This window comes from Podarcis melisellensis, assembly GCF_964234715.1.
Source record: "Podarcis melisellensis genome assembly, chromosome: 4".
NCBI lineage: Eukaryota > Metazoa > Chordata > Lepidosauria > Squamata > Lacertidae > Podarcis > Podarcis melisellensis.
Window position 1 is genome coordinate 99,102,640 of NC_138531.1, and position 20,887 is coordinate 99,123,526.

General features: G+C 47.7%; 2 protein-coding genes across 3 annotated transcripts in view; both read left to right on the top strand.

Moving 5' to 3' along the window:
- The first annotated feature begins 4,092 nt into the window (after positions 1-4,092).
- LOC309369085 (uncharacterized protein) overlaps positions 4,093-20,887 on the top strand; it is a 50,948-nt gene continuing 34,153 nt past the window's right edge. The window contains exon 1 of one of the 2 annotated variants that reach the window (XM_081909723.1): positions 4,093-4,496. In XM_081909723.1, the coding sequence (XP_081765849.1) occupies positions 4,095-4,496 (402 nt within the window). In that variant the 5' untranslated portion in view covers positions 4,093-4,094. Of the gene's footprint in view, positions 4,497-11,554; positions 11,827-20,887 lie in introns of those variants that run through there. The other variant, XM_081909724.1, reaches the window with a different exon arrangement.
- Positions 10,142-15,605, top strand: LOC309368779 (uncharacterized protein; the record flags this gene model as incomplete). The annotated part of the gene is made up of 3 exons (XM_081909086.1): positions 10,142-10,213; positions 12,891-13,017; positions 13,439-15,605. 3 exons carry the CDS (start codon positions 10,142-10,144, stop codon positions 15,367-15,369), a joined length of 2,130 nt encoding a protein of 709 aa, XP_081765212.1. The 3' UTR covers positions 15,370-15,605.

Sequence of the window (20,887 nt, forward strand, 5' to 3'; positions counted from 1 at the left end):
CATACGGCATTTGATTTCATTAGGTTCTGGCAAGCGCAATTTTTTGGTTCAACTGCTGTCCCAGTGGGGGGGGAGGTGCTTGCTTACCACGCAGCTGCTCGGGGGGGGGGTTGTTATAAGGGCTCTTTCTCTGTGGAGTTACAAAAGTGCTAGGAATTTAATCGTGATCAGGAGGGATTTAATATATTTTTAGTTGCTGAGGGTTAGGTTTTTCTGCGGTCAATTCCTTACTTTAATTGGTTCTTATGCAAAGGGAGTTAATTTAATGGCTAAGGTTTCCTACAGTCAAATTGTGAATTTAATTGGTGTGACCCAGAGTAAGTTAATTTAAATCAATTGAGTTAAAGTGCTAGGTGCCATGAATTCCAATTTAGCAATTACGGTTGGCTTCTAGGGCATTTTGCGTGCCAAAGTTTGGGCAGTTGGTATTGGACTTGCCTTCCTAAAATAATTGGTTAGCTGCGTGGTTAACTCCGAACTCAACTTCACGCTTCAAGCCAAAAGACAACCCTTCCCCGTCCCCGGGCAAAACCCCTGGCCTTTCATTGGTATAACCGCCACCCCACTGGTGGCGTTTACCTAATAATAATAATAATAAATTTCGCGACAGCAGTCACGAAATTAAAAGACGCCTGCTCCTTGGGGGAAAGGCGATGGCAAACCTAGACAGCGTCCTACAAAGCAGAGACATCACCTTCCCAACAAAGGTCCGTATAGTTAAAGCCATGGTTTACCCAGTGGTGGTGTATGAAGTGAGAGCTGGACCATAAAGAAGGCTGATCGCCGAAGAATTGATGCTTTTGAATTATGGTGCTGGAGGAGACTCTGGAGAGTCCCATGGATCAAACGCATCCATTCTTAAGGAAATCAGCCCTGAGTGCTCACTGGAAGGACAGATCCTGAAGCTGAGGCTCCAGTACTTTGGCCACCTCATGAGAAAAGAAGACTCCCTGGAAAAGACCCTAATGTTGGGAAAGATGGAGGGCACAAGAAGAAGGGGACGACAGAGGACGAAGCTACAAACATGAGTGACCAAACTACGGGAGGCAGTGGAAGACAGGAGTGCCTGGCGTGCTCTGGTCCATGGGGTCACGAAGAGTCGGACACGACTAAACGACTAAACAACAACAACAACAACAGCAACTAATAATAATAATAATAATAATTTATTGTACCCCGCCCATCTGGCTGGGTTTCCCCAGCCACTCTAAGCGGCTTCCACAGCAACCCAAAATACACAAAAATGTCACACATTAAAAACTTCCCTGAACAGGGCTGCCTTAAGATGTCTTCTGAATGTCAGGTAGTTGTTTATCTCTTTGACATCTGATGGGAGGGCGTTCCACAGGGCGGGGGCCACTACCGAGAAGGCCCTCTGCCTGGTTCCCTGTAGCTTTGCTTCTCGCAATGAGGGAACCGCCTAAAGGCCCTTGGAGCTGGACCTCAGTGTCCAGGCAGAACAATGGGGGTGGAGACGCTCTTTTGGGTATGCTGGGCCGAGGCCGTTTAGGGCTTTAAAGGTCAGCACCAACACTTTGAATTGTGCTCGGAAACGTAGTGGGAGCCAATGTAGGTCTTTCAAGACCGGTGTTATACCTCAGCACAGCGCAGGGACTGACTGAGCGGGTGGCGAGATGCTTTCAGCCTCGAACACTTGGTGGGTTCTGAAATGGTCGTGCAGGCCATATTCACGACCCTGGAGGGCTGGATTCGGCCCGCGGAACATAGTTTGAGGACCCCTGGTCTACACTGACTGGCAGCTGCTCCCCAGAGTTTCAGGCAGGGATTTTGTCCAGCCCTGGCAGGAGATGTCAGGGGCTGACCCTGGGACATTCTGCATGCCAAGCAGATAATCTAGGGTTCCCCATATTTCCCTGCACTTACAATGTTATACTATTAGCAACCGTGGAGATTCCACCTGCCTCTTTTGAAAGGAGAACACTCACCTGATGAATAATAATAATAATAATAATAATAATAATAATAATAATAATAATTTATACCCTACCCATCTGGCTGGGTTCCCCAGCCACTCTGGGCGGCTTCCAACAAAATATTAAAATACAATTGTCCATCAAATATTAAAAGCTTCCCTAAACATAATAACAACAGCCATCCATTTTCAGTCCATTGAATTAGCAATTGAGCATTTCTGGAAAGGGAAATGGCATACTTTTGTATATTAGTATGAAAAGCATGCATAAGAAATTTTTACTCATTTACTCATTTAATTTATTACTCATTATTACTCATTTTGGCAGGGGAAAGGTCTCCCTTGGGAGGTGGTGGACTCTCCTTCCTTGGAGGTTTCTAAGCAGAGATCGGACGGCCATCTGCCATGGATGCTTTAGCTGAGATTCCTGCATTGCTGGGGGTTGGACTAGATGACCCTGGGATCCCCTCCTATCTCTCCACTCCGGAATTCTAGGAGGAGCTTCCTTGCCTCCTGCAAAGCCCTTTTCCCTGCAAGCTCTTCCTCTGGTTTCTGGCCAAGGGAGGGAGATGCTCAGAGTCCAGCCAAGAGCCTCACCCCCAAAAGGATATCTGGGCATGGGCGTAGCCAGGGGGGCAGCTGCCCCCTAAATCCATACAAAATAATAAGAATGAGGTTCTGCCAAGCGAGAGATGGCTGAGCTGGGGGGACTCGGCTTGGCAAGGGTTAAAGGGAAGTGAGCTGCCTTCCTAGAGAGGACAGGAAGTAAGAGGGGGCAGGTCCTCCAGAGCCAAGGCCCCTCCCTCCCCAGTCCTTTCCTGCAAGGAGGGGGGGGTGTTGCTTTGGTGTCTCTCCTGCAAGGGCGGAACGAATCGCAGCCCCCTCCTGGGATCTGGTGAGTCCATAGCTGTCAACTTTCAGATTTGAAAATAAGGGATCAGCAGCCTCTCCTATCTACCAATCCGGGATAGCAGCAGGAAGCAGCGCTGCAATAAGGGAATTTCCCGCAAAAAAGGGAAGGTTGCCAGCTATGGGTTGAGTCTCCTCTCTCCCCCCCCCCGAGGGTGCAGTGGGGAGACGGGGGGGGGGTCGCAGGGCTGCAGCAGGAGAGGGTGCCTGGGGGGCCAGATGTGCTCCTGCAGGAGGGGACCCCAAGTCAAGGAGGAGGAGAGGGTCCTGCCAGGGAGGGGCCAGGTCTGCCACGCTCTCCTTCCTGCAGATCAGAGGATCCCTGACTCCCACAAAATCTCCCTTTTTAAAACAAAGAAGTCCCTGGCTCTTTAACTCTGTGTGACATCGCTCAGCCTCATTGCACAACGGAGGAAACATGTGCAAATGGTTTTCCAAAGCTGGAGGAGGAGGTGGACTAGCCCCCCCCAAAAAAAAAAACAACGGGCAGGAAGGAAGGAAAAGTAGCAAAGAGAGGCCAGGAATAAAGAGAGGGATCCCAGGCCATAGTCTGGCTGCTGCATTGCAAACCAGTTTGTGTTAAGCTATCTAATAGAACAACAACAAAATCAAGGGAGATGTCTTTGGCCCCGCCCACTTGGCCCTCTGGGGGTTGGCCAGATACATTCCTGGCCCTCAGAAGAGAGAAAAAGAGATCTCACCCCACAAATCTGTCTGGACAGTGGCAGAGATTGCAGAAAAGGAGACAGAAGCAGGGAGTGGAGGTGGGGTGAGGGTGAGGGTGGGGCTGGGGGGAGCAACTCCAGAGGACCCCCAGGTCAGGACCCCAAGTAGAGAAAAGCATCCATTTTTCACAAGATACAAATGACTCCCTTGTCATTCGGTTCTGACTTCATGCATTGACTAGAAGGATGGAGAAACCAGGTTGATTAATCTGACAGAAATCCCTTCCGTTGCCTCCACATTTTGCATTGCTAGAAGGCTAGAGACATATTTCTTCTCCTCTTCCTCCTCCTCTTTCTTTTCAAAAAGATAGCTCATGGTCTGGGATGCGGTGCAGTCCAGCCCTGGTTCCCAGCAAGACTCATCCATGCTTGCTCAGGGAACCATTTCCCCCTCGTCCTACAAATTCTGTAACAGAACAATGTATTTGCTTTGTAGGATTTGCTAGAGCCCCTCATTAAGACGGGCAGAACTTGTCAGAAGACCAAAGGATTTCTTCCGATCTCTCAGAGGCTTCCTGAGAGCACAGATGGATGTGCAAGACACAGCTGGCCCCAAAGCAGGAAGAGACCATGGCAGCCAAACTGGGAGCAGTGAGGGGTTCTGGGAAAACTCTGTGCAGAAGATTCTGGGTGAGGAGGACACCCTCCGCTCAGAGGTGCAGAGGCAGCAGTTGAGGCAGTTCTGCTGCCAAGAGGCCAAAGGACCCCGAGAGGTTTGCAGCCGACTCTACCACTTTTGCCACCAGTGGCTGAAGCCGGAAAGGCACACAAAAGCTGAGATGCTGGACCTGGTGATCTTGGAGCAGTTCCTGGCTGTCCTTCCACTGGAGATGGAGAGCTGGGTGAGGGACTGTGGAGCAGAGACCAGTTCCCAGGCGGTGGCCCTGGCCGAAGGTTTCCTCCTGAGTCAGGCAGAGGAGAGAAAGCAGGTGAGAGAGACTTTCCTCTGGATACTCCCAGGGGGCTCCAAACAGGACAGAAAACATCCCATAATGGTCTGCTGATGGCCCATCTTTTTTCTTGGAAAGCATCCATGGAATGAGATCTCACACCCTTCAAGTCTTTGTCATTCTCTTTCTAGTATTTCTCCCCATTCTCTGTTTTGAATCCTTGTTTCTTTTTCAGGGAAAGGATCTCTTTGCAGAAATGGACCTGGATTCCTGTGAGGCAGAGAGGCCTCCGTTGGACACCAGAGAGAGGTCACTGGGTAAGGAGGAAGGAGGCTTCTCTCCATTTGGTCTCGTTCTGTAGTTTTCCAACTCATCTGAGGGTTCTTTTCATCTTGTTTTGGGGGGAGACAGTTGGGAAGAAGGGTCCAGAGGAGGAGAGATGTATTTCTGCAGAACAAACATGAAATGGGCACAAACCTCCAAATGCTCTCAGCAGGAAAGGCTTTCTCAAAGGCCCATCTGCAGTTAGAGATGCCCTGTTTCCCCCTGTGAGTGTTGGTTTCTGCTTTCTTCTCTGTGCAGCGAAGTGCTTGTCACGAGACAGGTTGTTTACATTCCACAGTAAATGCACTGTTGGTTTTCTCACGGGAAAGGAGACTGGATGTGACGTACACTGGTTTCCTGTTTTTCACTGTTCTTTGCAGTTTCACTTTGTGATTCTCTCCGTGCTTTAGAGGAGAGAGGATGCATTCTCTGCTTCGGCAGAGGCAAGATGTTTTTCTGTAACATACCTGCTTTGAAGTGTAAATAAAGCAATATAGAGTATGTAGTACGTACTCCTCATCCTTCCGCTGTGCACGGGACGCTGCTTCTTATCACCAACATGTGGTCATGGGCTCCAGAAGTCGAATCAGAGTGCCGGCAAAGGATCGGAATGCAGAGGGACAGATCGGATCGGAATCTGCTCTGCGCGTAAAGATGATTGATGAGGTATGTGCTACTGCTCCGGGCAGCCTGCCAGCTTCTAGTTAATGGCTTTATGGCTGGACTTTGAACTCTTAAAGCCGTTTTGCCGGGCACAGGCAAAAGGCTCACAGGCATAGATTCCTATGCTGGGGAAATCGAAAGTAACTTTTAAATGCGCTTTTGGAATAAAGCAGCTACAGATAAGCAGAGCAGCACAGACACAGCTTGTATAAAGCAGCCTGATTTAAAGCGGCAGAGATGACGCAGAAGGCTAATGCCAGAGTCATGATGGCCCTTCAGGATGCTTGTGGGATTCCTAAGCTCAATAAGAAAAACTATACGGACTGGGTTTTGTATGCAGAGGCAATTCTGCGGAAAGAGGGTCTGTTTGAAGTTATTACAGACACCCCCCCAGCTCCAGTTACAGATGCATGGGAAGCTAAGGATTCCAAAGCAAGGGGAACTCTTACATTGATAGTATCCCCAGAAGAGCTCTGTCTATTGCGTGATAAGACCTCAGCCAGAGAAATTTGGGACGCACTGAGAGAGGCTCACTTGAGGACAGAAGCTGGATCCACTATGTTTTACTTTAACAAGCTGCATAATATGGCTCTTGCTGAAGGTGGAGATGTGCGTATACATCTGATGGAGATGCAGAATCTGAGACATGAGCTGCAACAGAGAGGACTCAACTTTCCAGAGGCTGTGTATTCTTTCATGATTCTACAATCTTTGGGTTCAGGTTGGGAGTCTGTTGCAACTCAGATTGCTGTACAACCAACTGCTCAGCTGACAGTGGACTATGTTACTGCCGTGATTTTGAATGAAGCAGATCGCCGGGGTGCTGGCTGCATGGGCAAGTGGGAGACTTCACAGACGTCATCCCATAGTGCAGTGGAACCACCAGATGGTGCCAAAGCTTTGAAGGCAGTGAAATGCTACTCGTGTGGACGTCTAGGCCATATGAAGAGGGAATGCAGATATCCCAAGGCCAAGACAGAGCAGCGCAGCGAAAGCTCATCGCGTGGAAAAGGCCGAGGCAAAGGCAAAGGTCCGGTGTCCAGGACAACGCAGCACAAGGCAATGGTCTCACGCTTCACTCCAAAGGTTGCAGAGGTCCAGAAGACGTCTAGATCTTTCTTCGTTGTTGATTCAGCGGCGACCCATCACATGTGCAACGATAAGAGACTGTTCGTGTCTTTTACACCGCAGGAAGGTGCAATTCACCAGGCGGATGACCAAACAATTCCCAGTAAAGGCTACGGAACTGTTGTTCTTCACAGTTTGGACTTATCGATACAGAATGTGCTTTATGTGCCGGATGCCAAGCATAATCTGCTCAGCGTTGGACAGCTGAATGAGCGGAACATTGACTTCAAGAACAAGAAGTGCATCATCACAAAGAAAAACGATTATGTATTGCATGCTGAATATGTTGATCGTTTGTTTGTTTTGTATTATGATGATGTTGTGCAGGATGACACTTGTTGCATTGCAGGTTCTAACAAAAGTTTGCATGCAGAATGTATTCACGATTTTCATAGAAAATTTGGTCATTTGCATTTTGAGGCAGTATCTAAAATGCCTGCCTTGGTTGAAGGTATGACTATTAAACCCTGCAGGTACCACATGAAGTGCAAGGCATGCGCAGCAAACAAGGTGAAAATGGCTGCGAAAGGTAAGGTGTCTAGTAGGCAAGCTACAGAACCATACCAGATTATTCATGCTGATTTAGTTGGACCACTAGCGCCCTCTTTGGGTGGAAATAGGTACTTCATGGTTCTCATTGATGCATTTTCCAGGTATATTTATGTGTACAATCTCAAGCAGAAATCAGAGGCTTTTCCTAGGTTCAAGGAATTCTGTGCTTGGTTGGAAAATGTGCATGGTAAGAAGATAAAGACTCTTTTCAGTGATCGCGGAGGAGAATTCACTTCTCAGCAGTTTGAAGCTTTTCTGACTGAGAAAGGAATTCAACACGATTTGTCTAGTCCTCGCTCGCCATGGCAGAATGGACTTGCGGAACGGGCAAATCAGACATTGCTTCAAGGGTTAAAAACCTTGCTGCATGATGCCAATCTTCCAGAGAGTTATTGGGCTGAATCTCTCTCGTGTTTTGTTTACAGTTACAATCGCAGGTTATCTTCGGCGATTGGTTGTACCCCCTATGAGAAGATGTTTGGCAAGAAGCCATACATCAAACACATGAAAATTTTTGGTTCTGACATGTGGGTTCACTCACCACAAAACTCCAAGTTAGACAAGCGTGGATTGCATGGTATCTTTCTAGGTTATCAGAAAGGTTCTTACAGAATAATCATGACTGACTCTAAGACAATTAAGCTCACAAGAAGTGTTGAGTACAATGCCAAGTGGGGGGAGAATGTGGGAATTTTCCAATGTTATCCTGATGACAGTGATGAGACTGAGAATAGTCAAAAGCAACCGCAACAACCCACACCCACTGATGAAGGTTCTGATTCTGAGTCTGAAACTGAATCAGGTGATTCAGAGGATTTCAAGAGTGCGAAAGCCTCTATGCGCCCCTCTGAAAGCTCTGATCAAGAATTGGAAGAACCATTGTTCACAATAGGTCGTTTTTCTCCTAAGAAGGAAGAGGAGAGTGTTGAAGACTTAAGGCTAATTCGCAGGTCACAAAGAGCAACAAAAGGCAGACCTCCAAAGAGATTTGCTGATGAGTTTGCCAAAATAGCAGTAACAGCTGTTAGTAGCTCTAAGAAGGTATTTGAACCTTCAAGTTTCCAAGAAATCCAGGATTTGGATTCAAAGGAAGCTGAGCCATGGTTAAATGCCATGAAGGCTGAGCTTGATTCCTTAGAAAGGAACAAGACTTGGGAGCTAGTTCCAGTAGTTCCAGGAATGAAACTGCTTGGAAGCAAATGGGTCTTCAAAGCGAAGACTGATCAAAATGGCAAGATAGTCAGACACAAAGCCAGATTGGTAGCCAGAGGTTTTGCACAGGTACCAGGTGAAGATTATCACGAGACCTACTCACCCACAGTAAGGTATGAGAGCATTAGGCTTATGCTCAAGCTAGCTGCAGAGGAAAATCTACACATTAGTCACCATGATGTGAATACAGCTTTTCTGTACGGATCTCTAAATGAATCACTTTATATGCTTCCACCTGATGGCGTACAGGTAAAACAGGGATTTGTTTGTGCTCTGAAAAAGTCCCTTTATGGTCTCAAACAAAGTGCACGGTGTTGGCACACAAAACTCACTGAAGTATTGTTTTCTCTAGGTTTTCAGCAAGGGAAAGCTGATCCATGTGTATTTGTCAAAGAGGAGGGGCAAAAGAAACTGTATTGTCTGTTTTATGTTGATGATCTTTTATTCTTTTGGGAAGATGTCACAATGTACAATAACGCCCTAGCTCAACTGAAAGAGCACTTTGACATGAAAGATCTTGGTGAGGTAAACAACTACCTATCTCTGGAAATAGAGAGAGATCAAGATGGTAACATTCTAATACACCAGTCACGGAAAATTGCTGTTGTGTTAAGCAAACTAAACCTGATGGATGCTAACCCTGTAGACACACCGATGACAACAGGTTATCAGGTAGATGACACTGAAGAAGCATTTTCTGACACTACACTGTACAGAAGTGTGCTAGGCAAGCTAAACTTCATTGCCAGATGTTCAAGACCAGACATTGCTGTTAGCTGTAATTTGCTAAGCAGACAAGTCAACAATCCTACTGTTAAGGATTGGAAAGCTCTGAAACGCATAGCGCGGTATTTGAAAGGCACTATGCATTAAAGACTGAGATTTAACAATCAGAAGTCTGGTGGTCTTGAGATATTTGCAGATGCAAGTTTTGGAAGTGACACTACAGACAGGAAAAGTACGTCTGGAGTTTGCTATAAGTACAATCAGGGTCTATTTGATTGGTCATGCAAGAAGCAAACAACAGTTAGCTTAAGTACTTGTGAAGCTGAACTGAATGCACTGTCTTATTCACTTAAGGATTGTGAATGGTTGTTACAATTGTGCAAAGACATGAAAATTCCTGTCAAATGTCCAATCCAGGTTTACCAGGACAACAAAGCATGTTTGGCTTTGCTGAATTCTGAAGGTTGTAAGCAAAGCACAAAGCACTTGCAATTGAAGTTGCAACATGCTAGGGAACGTATTCAGAAGGGACTAGTAACGGTGTCCTATATGCCAGGTAATGAAATTCCTGCTGATGTATTGTCCAAAATTGTATCAAGGGATCAACACTGTACCTATGTGCAGAAGTTGGGTTTGTACTGATATTGTACGAACACGCTGCCCAGAGATGTTCACAGAAAGGGGGAGGATGTTGGTTTCTGCTTTCTTCTCTGTGCAGCGAAGTGCTTGTCACGAGACAGGTTGTTTACATTCCACAGTAAATGCACTGTTGGTTTTCTCACGGGAAAGGAGACTGGATGTGACGTACACTGGTTTCCTGTTTTTCACTGTTCTTTGCAGTTTCACTTTGTGATTCTCTCCGTGCTTTAGAGGAGAGAGGATGCATTCTCTGCTCCGGCAGAGGCAAGATGTTTTTCTGTAACATACCTGCTTTGAAGTGTAAATAAAGCAATATAGAGTATGTAGTACGTACTCCTCATCCTTCCGCTGTGCACGGGACGCTGCTTCTTATCACCAACAGTGAGAAACAGCACTCCAGGCGTCCTGCTTACCTTTTTTCTCTTGCAGATGGCAGAAGCATGTCGGAAAGACCTCCTGATCCGCCTTTTCATGGGGGCAGAAGGGAAGCAGCGGCTGTGGAACCAGATCAGGTCAGGGGAAGCTGCCTTGTGGGGCCAGAGGCTGAGGGATGGAGCAGTATCTTGGACTGGTTGGGCACAGAGGAATGGTGGGAGGATACAGCTGGGGGACCAGGAAGGGAAGATGGCTCAGAGCCGAAGGAGTGGAAGTGGAGGAAGCATGAGCGGGAAGAGGGAGAAGCCTGGGAAGAGGAGGTGTCAGAAGCTGAAGGGGAAACAGGGCTTAGTGAGCTGGGAAACTCTGTAGAAGAATGCAGTGCAGAAGAGGAAGGAGGCAAGTTGGAGAGGAAAGTCGAGAGGCTGAGGTGAGTCAGGAGAAGGCAGAAGAGGCAGAAGAGGAAGGAGGCAAGTTGGAGAGGAAAGTCGAGAGGCTGAGGTGAGTCAGGAGAAGGAGGAGCCACCGGTGGCTCCCTCTTCCTTCTGCCAGAAGACACCCTCTCTGCTTGTCTCCCAGAGTCAAGAGACCCCCTGCAATGCAGGAATCTGCTAGATCATCCAAGACAGATGGCCATCCAAAAGAGGCTTACTTTATTTCTAGATTGATAACTGAGGGCAATGAAACAATCGCTGAGATGGCTAGAGCGCCGGTGACGGATAACTCATTCTGAAGCTGACCGGACACGGGTTAGAGCTCAATGTCGAGCCTACCAAGTGGCGATAGTGACGGCAAAGAAGACTTTCTTCGCTGCCTCTATTGCACCTGCAGAAAACAGCAGCGGGAGACTTTTTCAGGGGGTTTGCAATTTAGTGGAACCACCTGCTACATCGGGGCCCAGTATGGGCCACATGATCTCCTGCAATGATTTTGCAAAGTTTTTTGCAGATAAAGTCACTCAGATTCAGGAAGAGGTAGACTCCACCGTGGGAGCAGGGCTGGGGCGGGAGAGTGCTAGTGTCCTGTCTAGTCAAGTTGTGTGGGATCGGTTCCAATCTGTTACCTCCGAGGATGTGGACCGGCTGCTTGGACAAGTGAAACCAACCCCCTGTCTCCTTGATTCTTGCCCATCCTGGCTTATAAAAGCTAGCCGGGAAGGGCTGGGCGATGGGCTTCGCAGGGTGGTGAATGCTTCTCTCTGTGAGGGAGCCTTCCCAGAACCGCTGAAAAAGGCGGTTATCAAACCGCTTTTTAAAGAACCATCTTTAGATGCTGTCAATATGGCTAACTATCGCCCAGTCTCAAATCTTCCATTCTTGGGCAAGGTGATTGAGCGAGTGGTTGCTGAACAACTCCAGGCACGCCTGGAAGAAGTGCACCATTTGCATCCCTTCCAGTCGGGATTCAGGCCTCATATTGGGACTGAAACTGCCTTGGTCGCACTGGTTCAATGATCTCCGGTGGACCAGGGACAAAGGTGAGAGCTGTTTCCTAGTTCTGCTGGATCTCTCAGCGGCCTTTGACACCATCGACCATAACATCCTTCTGGACCGTGGTGAGGGGCTGGGGGCACTGTCATACAGTGGTTCCGCTCTTTCCTCCTCGGCCGTGTCCAAAAAGTGGGGGGGGGATGAGTGTTCAGACCCCTGGGCTCTCACTTGTGGGGTGCCTCAGGGTTCCGTCCTCTCCCCCATGCTTTTCAACATCTACATGCAGCCGCTGGGAGAGATCATCAGGGGGTTTGGACTGGGTGTTCATCAGTATAAAGATGATACCCAGCTGTACCTCTCTTTCAAATCGGAACCAGTGAAGGCGGTGAAATTTCTGTGTGTCTAGAGGCGGTTGGAGGATGGATGGCGGCTAACAGATTGAGGTTGAATCCTGACAAGACAGAAGTACTATTTTGGGGAGAGAGGAGGCGTGGTGTGGGGGACTCCCTGGTCCTGAATGGGGTAGCTGTGCCCCTGAAGGACCAGGTGCACAGCCTGGGAGTCATTCTGGACTCGCAGCTGTCCATGGAGGCACAGGTCAATTGTGTGTCCATGGCAGCTGTTTATCAGCTCCATCTGGTATGCAGGCTGAGACCCTCCCTGACCGCAGACTGTCTCTCCAGAGTGGTGCGTGCTCTGGTTATCTCTCGCTTGGACTACTGCAATGCGCTCTATGTGGGGCTACCTTTGAAGGTGACCCGGAAACTACAACTAATCAAAAATGCAGCAGCTAGACTAGTGACTGGGAGCGGCCGCCGAGACCATATAACACCGGTCTTGAAAGACCTACACTGGCTCCCAGAACGTTTCTGAGCACAATTCTAAGTGTTTCTGCTGACCTTGAAAGCCCTAAACGGCCTCGGTCCAGTATACGTGAAGGAGCGTCTCCACCTCCATCGTTCTTCCCAGACACTGAGATCTAGTGCTGAGGGCCTTCTGGCGGTTCCCTCGCTGCGAGAAGCCAAGTTACAGGGAACCAGGCAGAGGGCCTTCTTGGTAGTGGCACCCGCCCTGTGGAACGCCCTCCCACCAGATGTCAAGGAGAAAAATAACTACCAAACTTTTAGAAGACATCTAAAGGTAGCCCTGTTTAGGGACACTTTTAATGTTTAAGAGATTATTGTCTTTTAGTGTTTTTTGGAAGCCGCCCAGAATGGCTGGGGAAACCCAGCCAAATGGGTGGGGTGTAAATAATATATTATTATTATTATTATTATTATTATTATTATTGTTATTATTATTAACAGGAAGGAAACAACAGAGCATTGTGTAGCAGATCATATTTCTGCTGTCTCAGCGGAGGACCTTTCCCTTTTTCTTTTAGGGTCCAGTGTGCTTTGAAGATGTCACTGTTCGTTTCACGGACGAGGAGTGGGTGTTGCTGGATCCTGACCAGAGAGCTCTGCATAAGGACGTCATGGAGGAGAATCGTGGGATATTGGCCTCTCTTGGTAAGGCTCCCTGTGGGATCGTCATATCTGCCTGGAAATTCAAAAAATACGTCTGTGGGCCAACCTCATATATTTTCACAGAGTTCAACATTGCCCCCTATAACACCTGGGAACCTAACACCCCCACAATAAACAGAAACTTACAGTTTTTTCTTTGAACAATCTTCATCAAAATATTGCTTTTTCTACCACGATTGGGCTGGTGTGAACTTCCCAGGCCAACTTCAGTGTCAGCTTCAACCTTCCACAATTTTGACCACTACTATATATCAGAGAAAACAACATTCAACAACTCTTCAGAATCTTATAATAAATATGTTGGTAAAATGACAAACAACACAGGTAATGAACACACACCCAACTCGTTTCTTTCTTCTCCATTTGTTCCTGAGGCTCTAATCCCTTTTTGTCTCCATTGCAGGTTCTGATGAATTGGAAATTGAGAGCAAAGGTGACCACGATAAAATCCCCAGGGAGGAGAAGCCACATAAAAATTTGGAGTGTGGAGAAAGCTGCAGCCAGAGCTCCCATTCCACTTCCCATCAACAAAATATCATTGGAAAGAAACTCTATCAGTGCATGGAATGTGGAAAAAGCTTCAGGAAGAGCTCCTCCCTTACTTCCCATCAAAGAATTCATACAGGGGAGAAACCCTATCAGTGTGTGGAATGTGGAAAGAGCTTCATTCACAACCACAGTCTCACTTTCCATCAAACAATTCATACAGGGGAAAAACCCTATCAGTGCGTGGAATGTGGAAAGAGCTTCACATGTAGCTCCTCTCTTAATTCCCATCACAGAATTCATACAGGGGAGAAACCCTATCAGTGCGTGGAATGTGGAAAGAGCTTCACTGATAGCTCCAATCTCACTTCCCATCAAAGAATTCATACAGGGGAGAAACCCTATCAGTGTGAGGAATGTGGAAAGAGCTTCACATGTAGCTCCTCTCTCACTTCCCATCAAAGAATTCATATAGGGGAGAAACCCTATCAGTGTGAGGAATGTGGAAAGAGCTTCACTCATAACTCCAATTTCACTAAGCATCAGAGACATCATACAGGGGGAAAACCCTATCAGTGTGTGGAATGTGGAAAGAGCTTCACATGTAGCTCCTCTCTCACTTCACATCAAAGAATTCATACAGGGGAGAAACCCTATCAGTGTGAGGAATGTGGAAAGAGCTTCACTGATAGCTCCTCTCTCACTTCCCATCACAGAATTCATACAGGGGAGAAACCCTATCAGTGTGAGGAATGTGGAAAGAGCTTCACTCAGAGCTCCTCTCTCACTTCCCATCACAGAATTCATACAGGTGAGAAAGCCTATCAGTGCGTGGAATGTGGAAAGAGCTTCAGGAGGAGATCCTCCCTTACTTCCCATCAAAGAATTCATACAGGGGAGAAACCCTATCAGTGTGCAGAATGTGGAAAGAGCTTCTGTAAGAAGCAAAATCTCACTTCCCATCAAAGAATTCATACAGGGGAGAAACCCTATCAGTGTGTGGAATGTGGAAAGAGATTCATTCACAACCACAGTCTCACTTTCCATCAAACAATTCATACAGGGGAGAAACCCTATCAGTGTGTGGAATGTGGAAAGAGCTTCAGGATGAGATCCTCCCTTACTTCCCATCAAAGAATTCATACAGGGGAAAAACCCTATCAGTGTGAGGAATGTGGAAAGAGCTTCACCCAGAGCTCCTCTCTCACTTCCCATCAAAGAATTCATACAGGGGAGAAACCCTATCAGTGCGTGGAATGTGGAAAGAGCTTCACATGTAGCTCCTCTCTCACTTTCCATCAAAGAATTCATACAGGGGAGAAACCCTATCAGTGTGTGGAATGTGGAAAGAGCTTCACATGTAGCTCCTCTCTCACTTCACATCAAAGAATTCATACAGGGGAGAAACCCTATCTGTGTGGGGAATGTGGAAAGAGCTTCACATGTAGCTCCGATCTGACTTCCCATCACAGAATTCATACAGGGGAGAAACCCTATCAGTGCGTGGAATGTGGAAAGAGCTTCAGGAAGAGCTCCTCCCTTACTTCTCATCAAAGAATTCATACAGGGGAGAAACCCTATCAGTGTGTGGAATGTGGAAAGAGCTTCACATGTAGCTCCTCTCTCACTTCCCATCAAAGAATTCATACAGGGGAAAAACCCTATCAGTGCATGGAATGTGGAAAGAGCTTCACTGATAGCTCCTCTCTCACTTCCCATCACAGAATTCATACAGGGGAGAAACCCTATCAGTGTGTGGAATGTGGAAAGAGCTTCAGTCAGAGTGCCAATCTTACTTCTCATCAAAGAATCCATACAATGGTCAGAAAAACCATTAAACAGCTTTAGGAGCCAGCCAAATCCGCACCTTTTTAACCAGGCTTTTGGCTAATTCACATCTAATGCCCTTTTAATATGTGGTGTTTTTATCGTGTTTTTAAAAAATTTTGTAACCATCCTGAGACCTGTGGGTGTAGGGAATAGGCGCCAACTCTTAAAGGCCTAGTGGTCTTTGCCCCACCCCCAATAAAATATTTAAGGATGCCACCCCCCAGTTTTTGGTGTGTTTTTTTTCAAACACAACCTTTTATTGGCATAGCAACTGGGCAGGGCTCCTGTGTATGTGCTGGTATGCTCAAGGGATTATGGCTGCCCTCTTTCAAACCTTCCCCATTTTGTAGTCCTTCCTTCATGGAGTAAAATAAAAGTGGAACAGTGGAAATCTGATGTATGGTTGATTTTCTATAAATTTATAACAGAAGCGTAGCGTATGTAGTGTGTGAGTGTGTGTGTGTGAAGTTTGTACAAACTGAATGATTGGGGGGGTTCCTGTGACAATAATAATATATAGAAGAGTATTGTTTATGTGAATGCACAGCCGGTTACGTCTTGTGTGTTTGTACATTCAAGGAACAGCATTCCTGACCCAGATGTTCACAGGAAGTCCCTAAGATGATTCCCCTTTCAAACAGGATACGTGAACCTGGGCCAGTAGGGTCCTCCTCTCCGGCAGACGGACAACCCCTTCCCCAAAGCCCCTCCCTCCCCCACTTCCCCATCACTCATCAGGATGGCTTTGGTCGTCTCCTGCTTGGAGCACTTCAGGGTTCAGAGCCCCCTGAGCTGAGCTATCTGGCAACCAGGATCACCTCCGGCAGGTACAGCTGATCTCCCTCCAGCAGCTGAAAGGCAAAAGTCAGTCTGTCAGTTCCTCATGAAGGGAGGGCTTCTCCACATCCTAGAGTGCAGAGTGGGGGGCAAGGAGGGCAGGTCTGAGTCCCTGCTCTGGTTCTCTCCAGTACTCACCCCTGGGGGAAGGGTGTGCAACCGCAGCACATCTGCAAAGAGAAGGACATGGGGACAGGTGAGTCCCTCCCTGAGCACCTGGCAAGGCTATTCCAAGAGTTTTCTCCTGGATTCCAAGCCCTACTGCAGGGGAGGAGGGACATCCCAAGACTTGGGGGCCAGTCCTGGCCTCCTTCAACCAGAATGTGGCTCCCCAGGCCAGGGGTAGGCAAGCTAAGGCCTGGGGGCTGGATGCAGAATCGGCTTCTCTATTCGGCCCACAGACAATTCAGGAATCAGTGTGTTTTCAGATGAGTAGAATGTGTCCTTTTATTTAAAATGCATCTCTGGGTTATTTGTGGGGTATAGGAATTTGTTCATCCCCCCCAAAAAATATAGTCTGGCCCCCCACATGGTCTGAGGGACGGTGGACCGCCTCATGGCTGAGAAAGGTTGCTGCCCCCTGCCCCAGGCTAACAAGATGGTCAATATCCGGTTCCACTCCATCCTGTTAAAATTGAAATCTCAAAACACATCCCAACTTTCAGAGCATGTAAACGACATGAGTGGAAAGACCCCTATGCCACTCACAGAAATAGGACTGTACTTCCTTCTCCCACCTTTAAACGTCTACATAATGAAACCGAATCGACCCAATAAATTGCGAATGAAAATACATTCACCGTCCAGTCACGCTTCCTCTGAGCCTTCTCTGCTAGGAAGCTCTGACCTGGTAGGATAGCAGCAGAGTAAATGCAGCGGTCCTGAGTCCATGTGAGAAAGGGATAAATTAAGTCCAAAAGACAGATCGGTTCTTATCTCTAGAAGCGTTTATTTACAAGCCATAAATCAGTCTCTTCCATCAGAGTTTTCCTGCATTCTCCGTGCTTCCAAAAGCACACAGACACAGCCTGTCTGTTTAGCTGTGTCTCTCAGCGTCTCTCGGTAGAACTGAAAGTAACTCTCACAGACAAAGCCTGTGACGTAAAGCCCTGCTTCCGGCCCCTCCCAGATGCAGGGCACCACGGAGTTTTAACCCTGTCTGTTCCAAACTCCACACCCCCTCTTGTCCTGCATCTGGGGACAATAGCCAACAATGCTTTCCCCATGCACAAACCCTCACAGAACTCCTCTTGCTTCTGGAAGGTTAATGGTTTTGTGAAACCATCAGCGAGGTTCTTGGTTGAGGGACAGTATTTCAGAGCAACTAGCCCCTCACGAACACTCTGACACACATTTTGAAAACGTATGTCCAAATGTTTGGTTCTCGCCTTGAATTCCCCCGTCTCAGCTAATTTAAGGCACGGTTGATTGTCTTCATGCACCACAACGGGCAGACAATTTTCTCCACAGATTTCCTCCACCAAACACACATAGAACTCCAACTCTCTGCAAGCATCTGATAGCGCACTGAACTCAGCTTCAGTAGATGAAAGCGCTATGAGACTTTGCTTCCGGGACCTCCACCCTATCACTGAGTCCCCAAACTTCACCACTAGACCTGACACTGATTTGCGATCCTCAAGGTTAGCCCAATCCGAGTCCACCCAAGCAGTCAGCTTGACATCTCCTTGAGCTGACAACTTAAGACAAAAGTCTTTGGTATTTTGCAGGTAACGCAGCACCCGCTTTATACCATTCCAGGCCTGCACACTAGGACATGAGGCCTCTCTACTGAGCAGATTGACAGCAAACGCTATATCTGGTCTGCTCCACTGTGACAGATATAACAGACTACCCAGAGCTGACTGAAAGAGCTCAGTGTTTTCGAACACCACACGTTCTACTTGCTGACACTCCTTTACAAAACCAGCCTCCATGGGTGATCTGGCACCTGCACAATCAGACATCCTGAACTTCTCAAGCAACTGTTCAATCTTACCTTTCTGGCAAAGCAAGAAGCTTCCATCACTTGCTTTTGTGATCTGCACGCCCAGATAGGATTTGACATTTCCAAGCTGCTTCAGCTTGAACCGCTTTCCAAGCTCTCTAGCAAACTTTTCCACCTGTTTACCTGTCTGTGCGATCATCAAAAGGTCATCAACAAACACCTGGATCACTTCCTGTTTTAAGCCTTACTCTTTAATGTAAAGACAACTGTCTGCAAGAGATCTCTTAAAACCTAGCTCCTCTAAAGCTTCATGTAGGCACATATTCCAATTCCTGGCAGACGTAATCCATAGATGGATTTGTGCAACCGCCACACAACGCCTGGTTCACTGACTTCAAACCCTGGAGGAGGAAGCATGTACAACTCCTCCTTGAGATCTGAGTTCAGGTAGGCGACATCTACATCAAAATGGTTCACCTTCCAATCTCTCTGTGCTGCTATCGCCAAAAGCATTCTCAGAGTTTCCGCTCTCGAGGTTGGCGAATATACCTCTGTGAAATGGATACCCTTTTTCTGTGTGAATCCTCGGGCTACTAATCTCGCTTTATACTGTGGTTCTCCTGCTTCTGTGGATTTCAAACGGTAAACCCATCTGCAGCTAACAGCTTTTTCATCCATCGGCAACTTTGTGAGTGAGAACACACCTAGAGACTCCATTGAGTTCATCTCCTTCTGCATCGCCTCATGCCATTTGCTAGCTTCTTCCTGAGGCAACTCCTGAACATCCTCAAAGGATTCAGGTTCACATCTAGCCACACCAACCCAGACACTAGTGGCTTCATACCTTTCAGGTGGCTTTCCCTTGGTTGATCTAGCTGATCTCCTCAGCGTGAATTCTGGAACTGCGCCTGATTCACCTGGATCAACCCTACTATCCTCTGTGTCTGACACATCCCCCTCTGACCTGCTGCGCCGTTTCGGGCGTACAGCTGGTTCTGCTGGTGAGGATGGTGCACTCCTTAGCTCAGACTTGACAGTGACCTGTGGAGGGGTCCTGGGACTCCCTTTTGGAGAAACTGGCGCTGGACCCTGTTGCTGTGAACCGCGCGCATCGGCAACAGGTTCAGCTTCGCCTTCCTCCTCTTCCTCATCTGAGTCTGATAGAACATCTGGGTTCCCGTGAAGACGCTTCCACCCATTCTGCTCGCAAAACTCAGCACTGCCGCTAATAAGCAGCTTAGACTGGTTGCCAGTAGGGTATGCGAAACGCCACGCCTTTGAACCCGGCTCATAGTCCACAAAGATTATCTTCCTAGACCTTGGCTCACCCTTTCTGCGCATGGCCTTTGGAATGAGAACCAAAGCCTGAGACCCAAAAACATGGAGAAACCCCACCTTCTTCTGATGCAACAAGTAATACGGTGTGTTGCCTACACTGGAATTGTACACCCTATTCTGCACAAAACATGCTGTCCGATAACTCTCTGCCCAAAAGCGCTGTGGCAAACCTGAGTCTGTCAGCATGGCATTCGCAGATTCCTGTAATGTGCGAAGCTTTCTCTCTGCAACCCCATTCTGTTGCGGAGAGTAGGGGGCCGTCAATCGATGATTGATACCCTTCTGCCTGAAAAACGATTGCAGCGCAGAACCTGTGAACTCACCCCCGCGATCAGATTGAAAGGAAATCACCCTGGTAGAGAACTGTAGTTCTATCGCTGTGACCCAATTCCTGATCAATGCAGCCGCTTCTGACTTGCATTTAAGCGCAAAAACCCAAGAAAATTTCAAAAAATCGTCAATCAGAACTAGAACCCACTTAGACCCAGCTAAAGAAGGTGTCGGCATGGGTCCTGACAAATCTGCATGGACAAGTTCAAAGGGTTTGCTGGTTCGCCTCTCTGATCTGGGATATGGGCAAGTTGTGACTTTCGACTGCTTACAGGCTTGACAATCTAGGTATTTGTCACAAGCCTTGAACCTACAACCAATGGTGTTTTCGGCAGCCTTTCGCACAAGCGACCACCCAGCGTGCCCAAATTTTCTATGCCATAAGTGAATACAACCATTGTGTGGTGGGACATTTGCACACTGCACATGGGCATCTTCAATGGACTCTCCACTAGCCCCATTTTCCACCAGCCCCATTTTTCCACCAGTCCCATTTTCCACTAGTCCCATTTTTCCACCAACCCCATTTTCAACAGGCATCTGCACCAGAAAGAGCCTGTCTGTTCTCTCAACGCTGTAGATCTTCTTCCCATCCCTGTAAAAAGAGCACAATTTGTTAGAGAACCGAACATCGAACCCTTCATCATTTAAGGCTGTTGCACTTAAAAGAGTGTGTGCAAGCTCTGGGACAACATAAGCTTGCACCCAACAATCCAAGAAAGAACAATATAAAGACCCAGATTCAGTCAGTGGTCTCTTAGATCCATCTGCCATTTTGACATAATGTCCAGTGTTAACTGTCTTGCAGTTCCTCAGGAGCCCACCAGATGGCACAAGACAGCGAGTCGCTCCCGTATCTATAATTAGAGATAAAGACTCTCTCTGGCTGTCTTCCAAAGCTGCCATGGCAACACTCGCACCCCCACCGGGGCCTCTGCAAGTGTCAAAGTCAGTGTCCTGCCTGGTTGCCATGGACACAGCCTCCCCCCCCCGATCAAGGCTTTTGCCTTTTCCCAGGGCCGCTGTCGCAGCTGTGAGGTGATAAGACGCCTTGTCTTTGTTTTTCTCCTGGCCTGCAGCTTT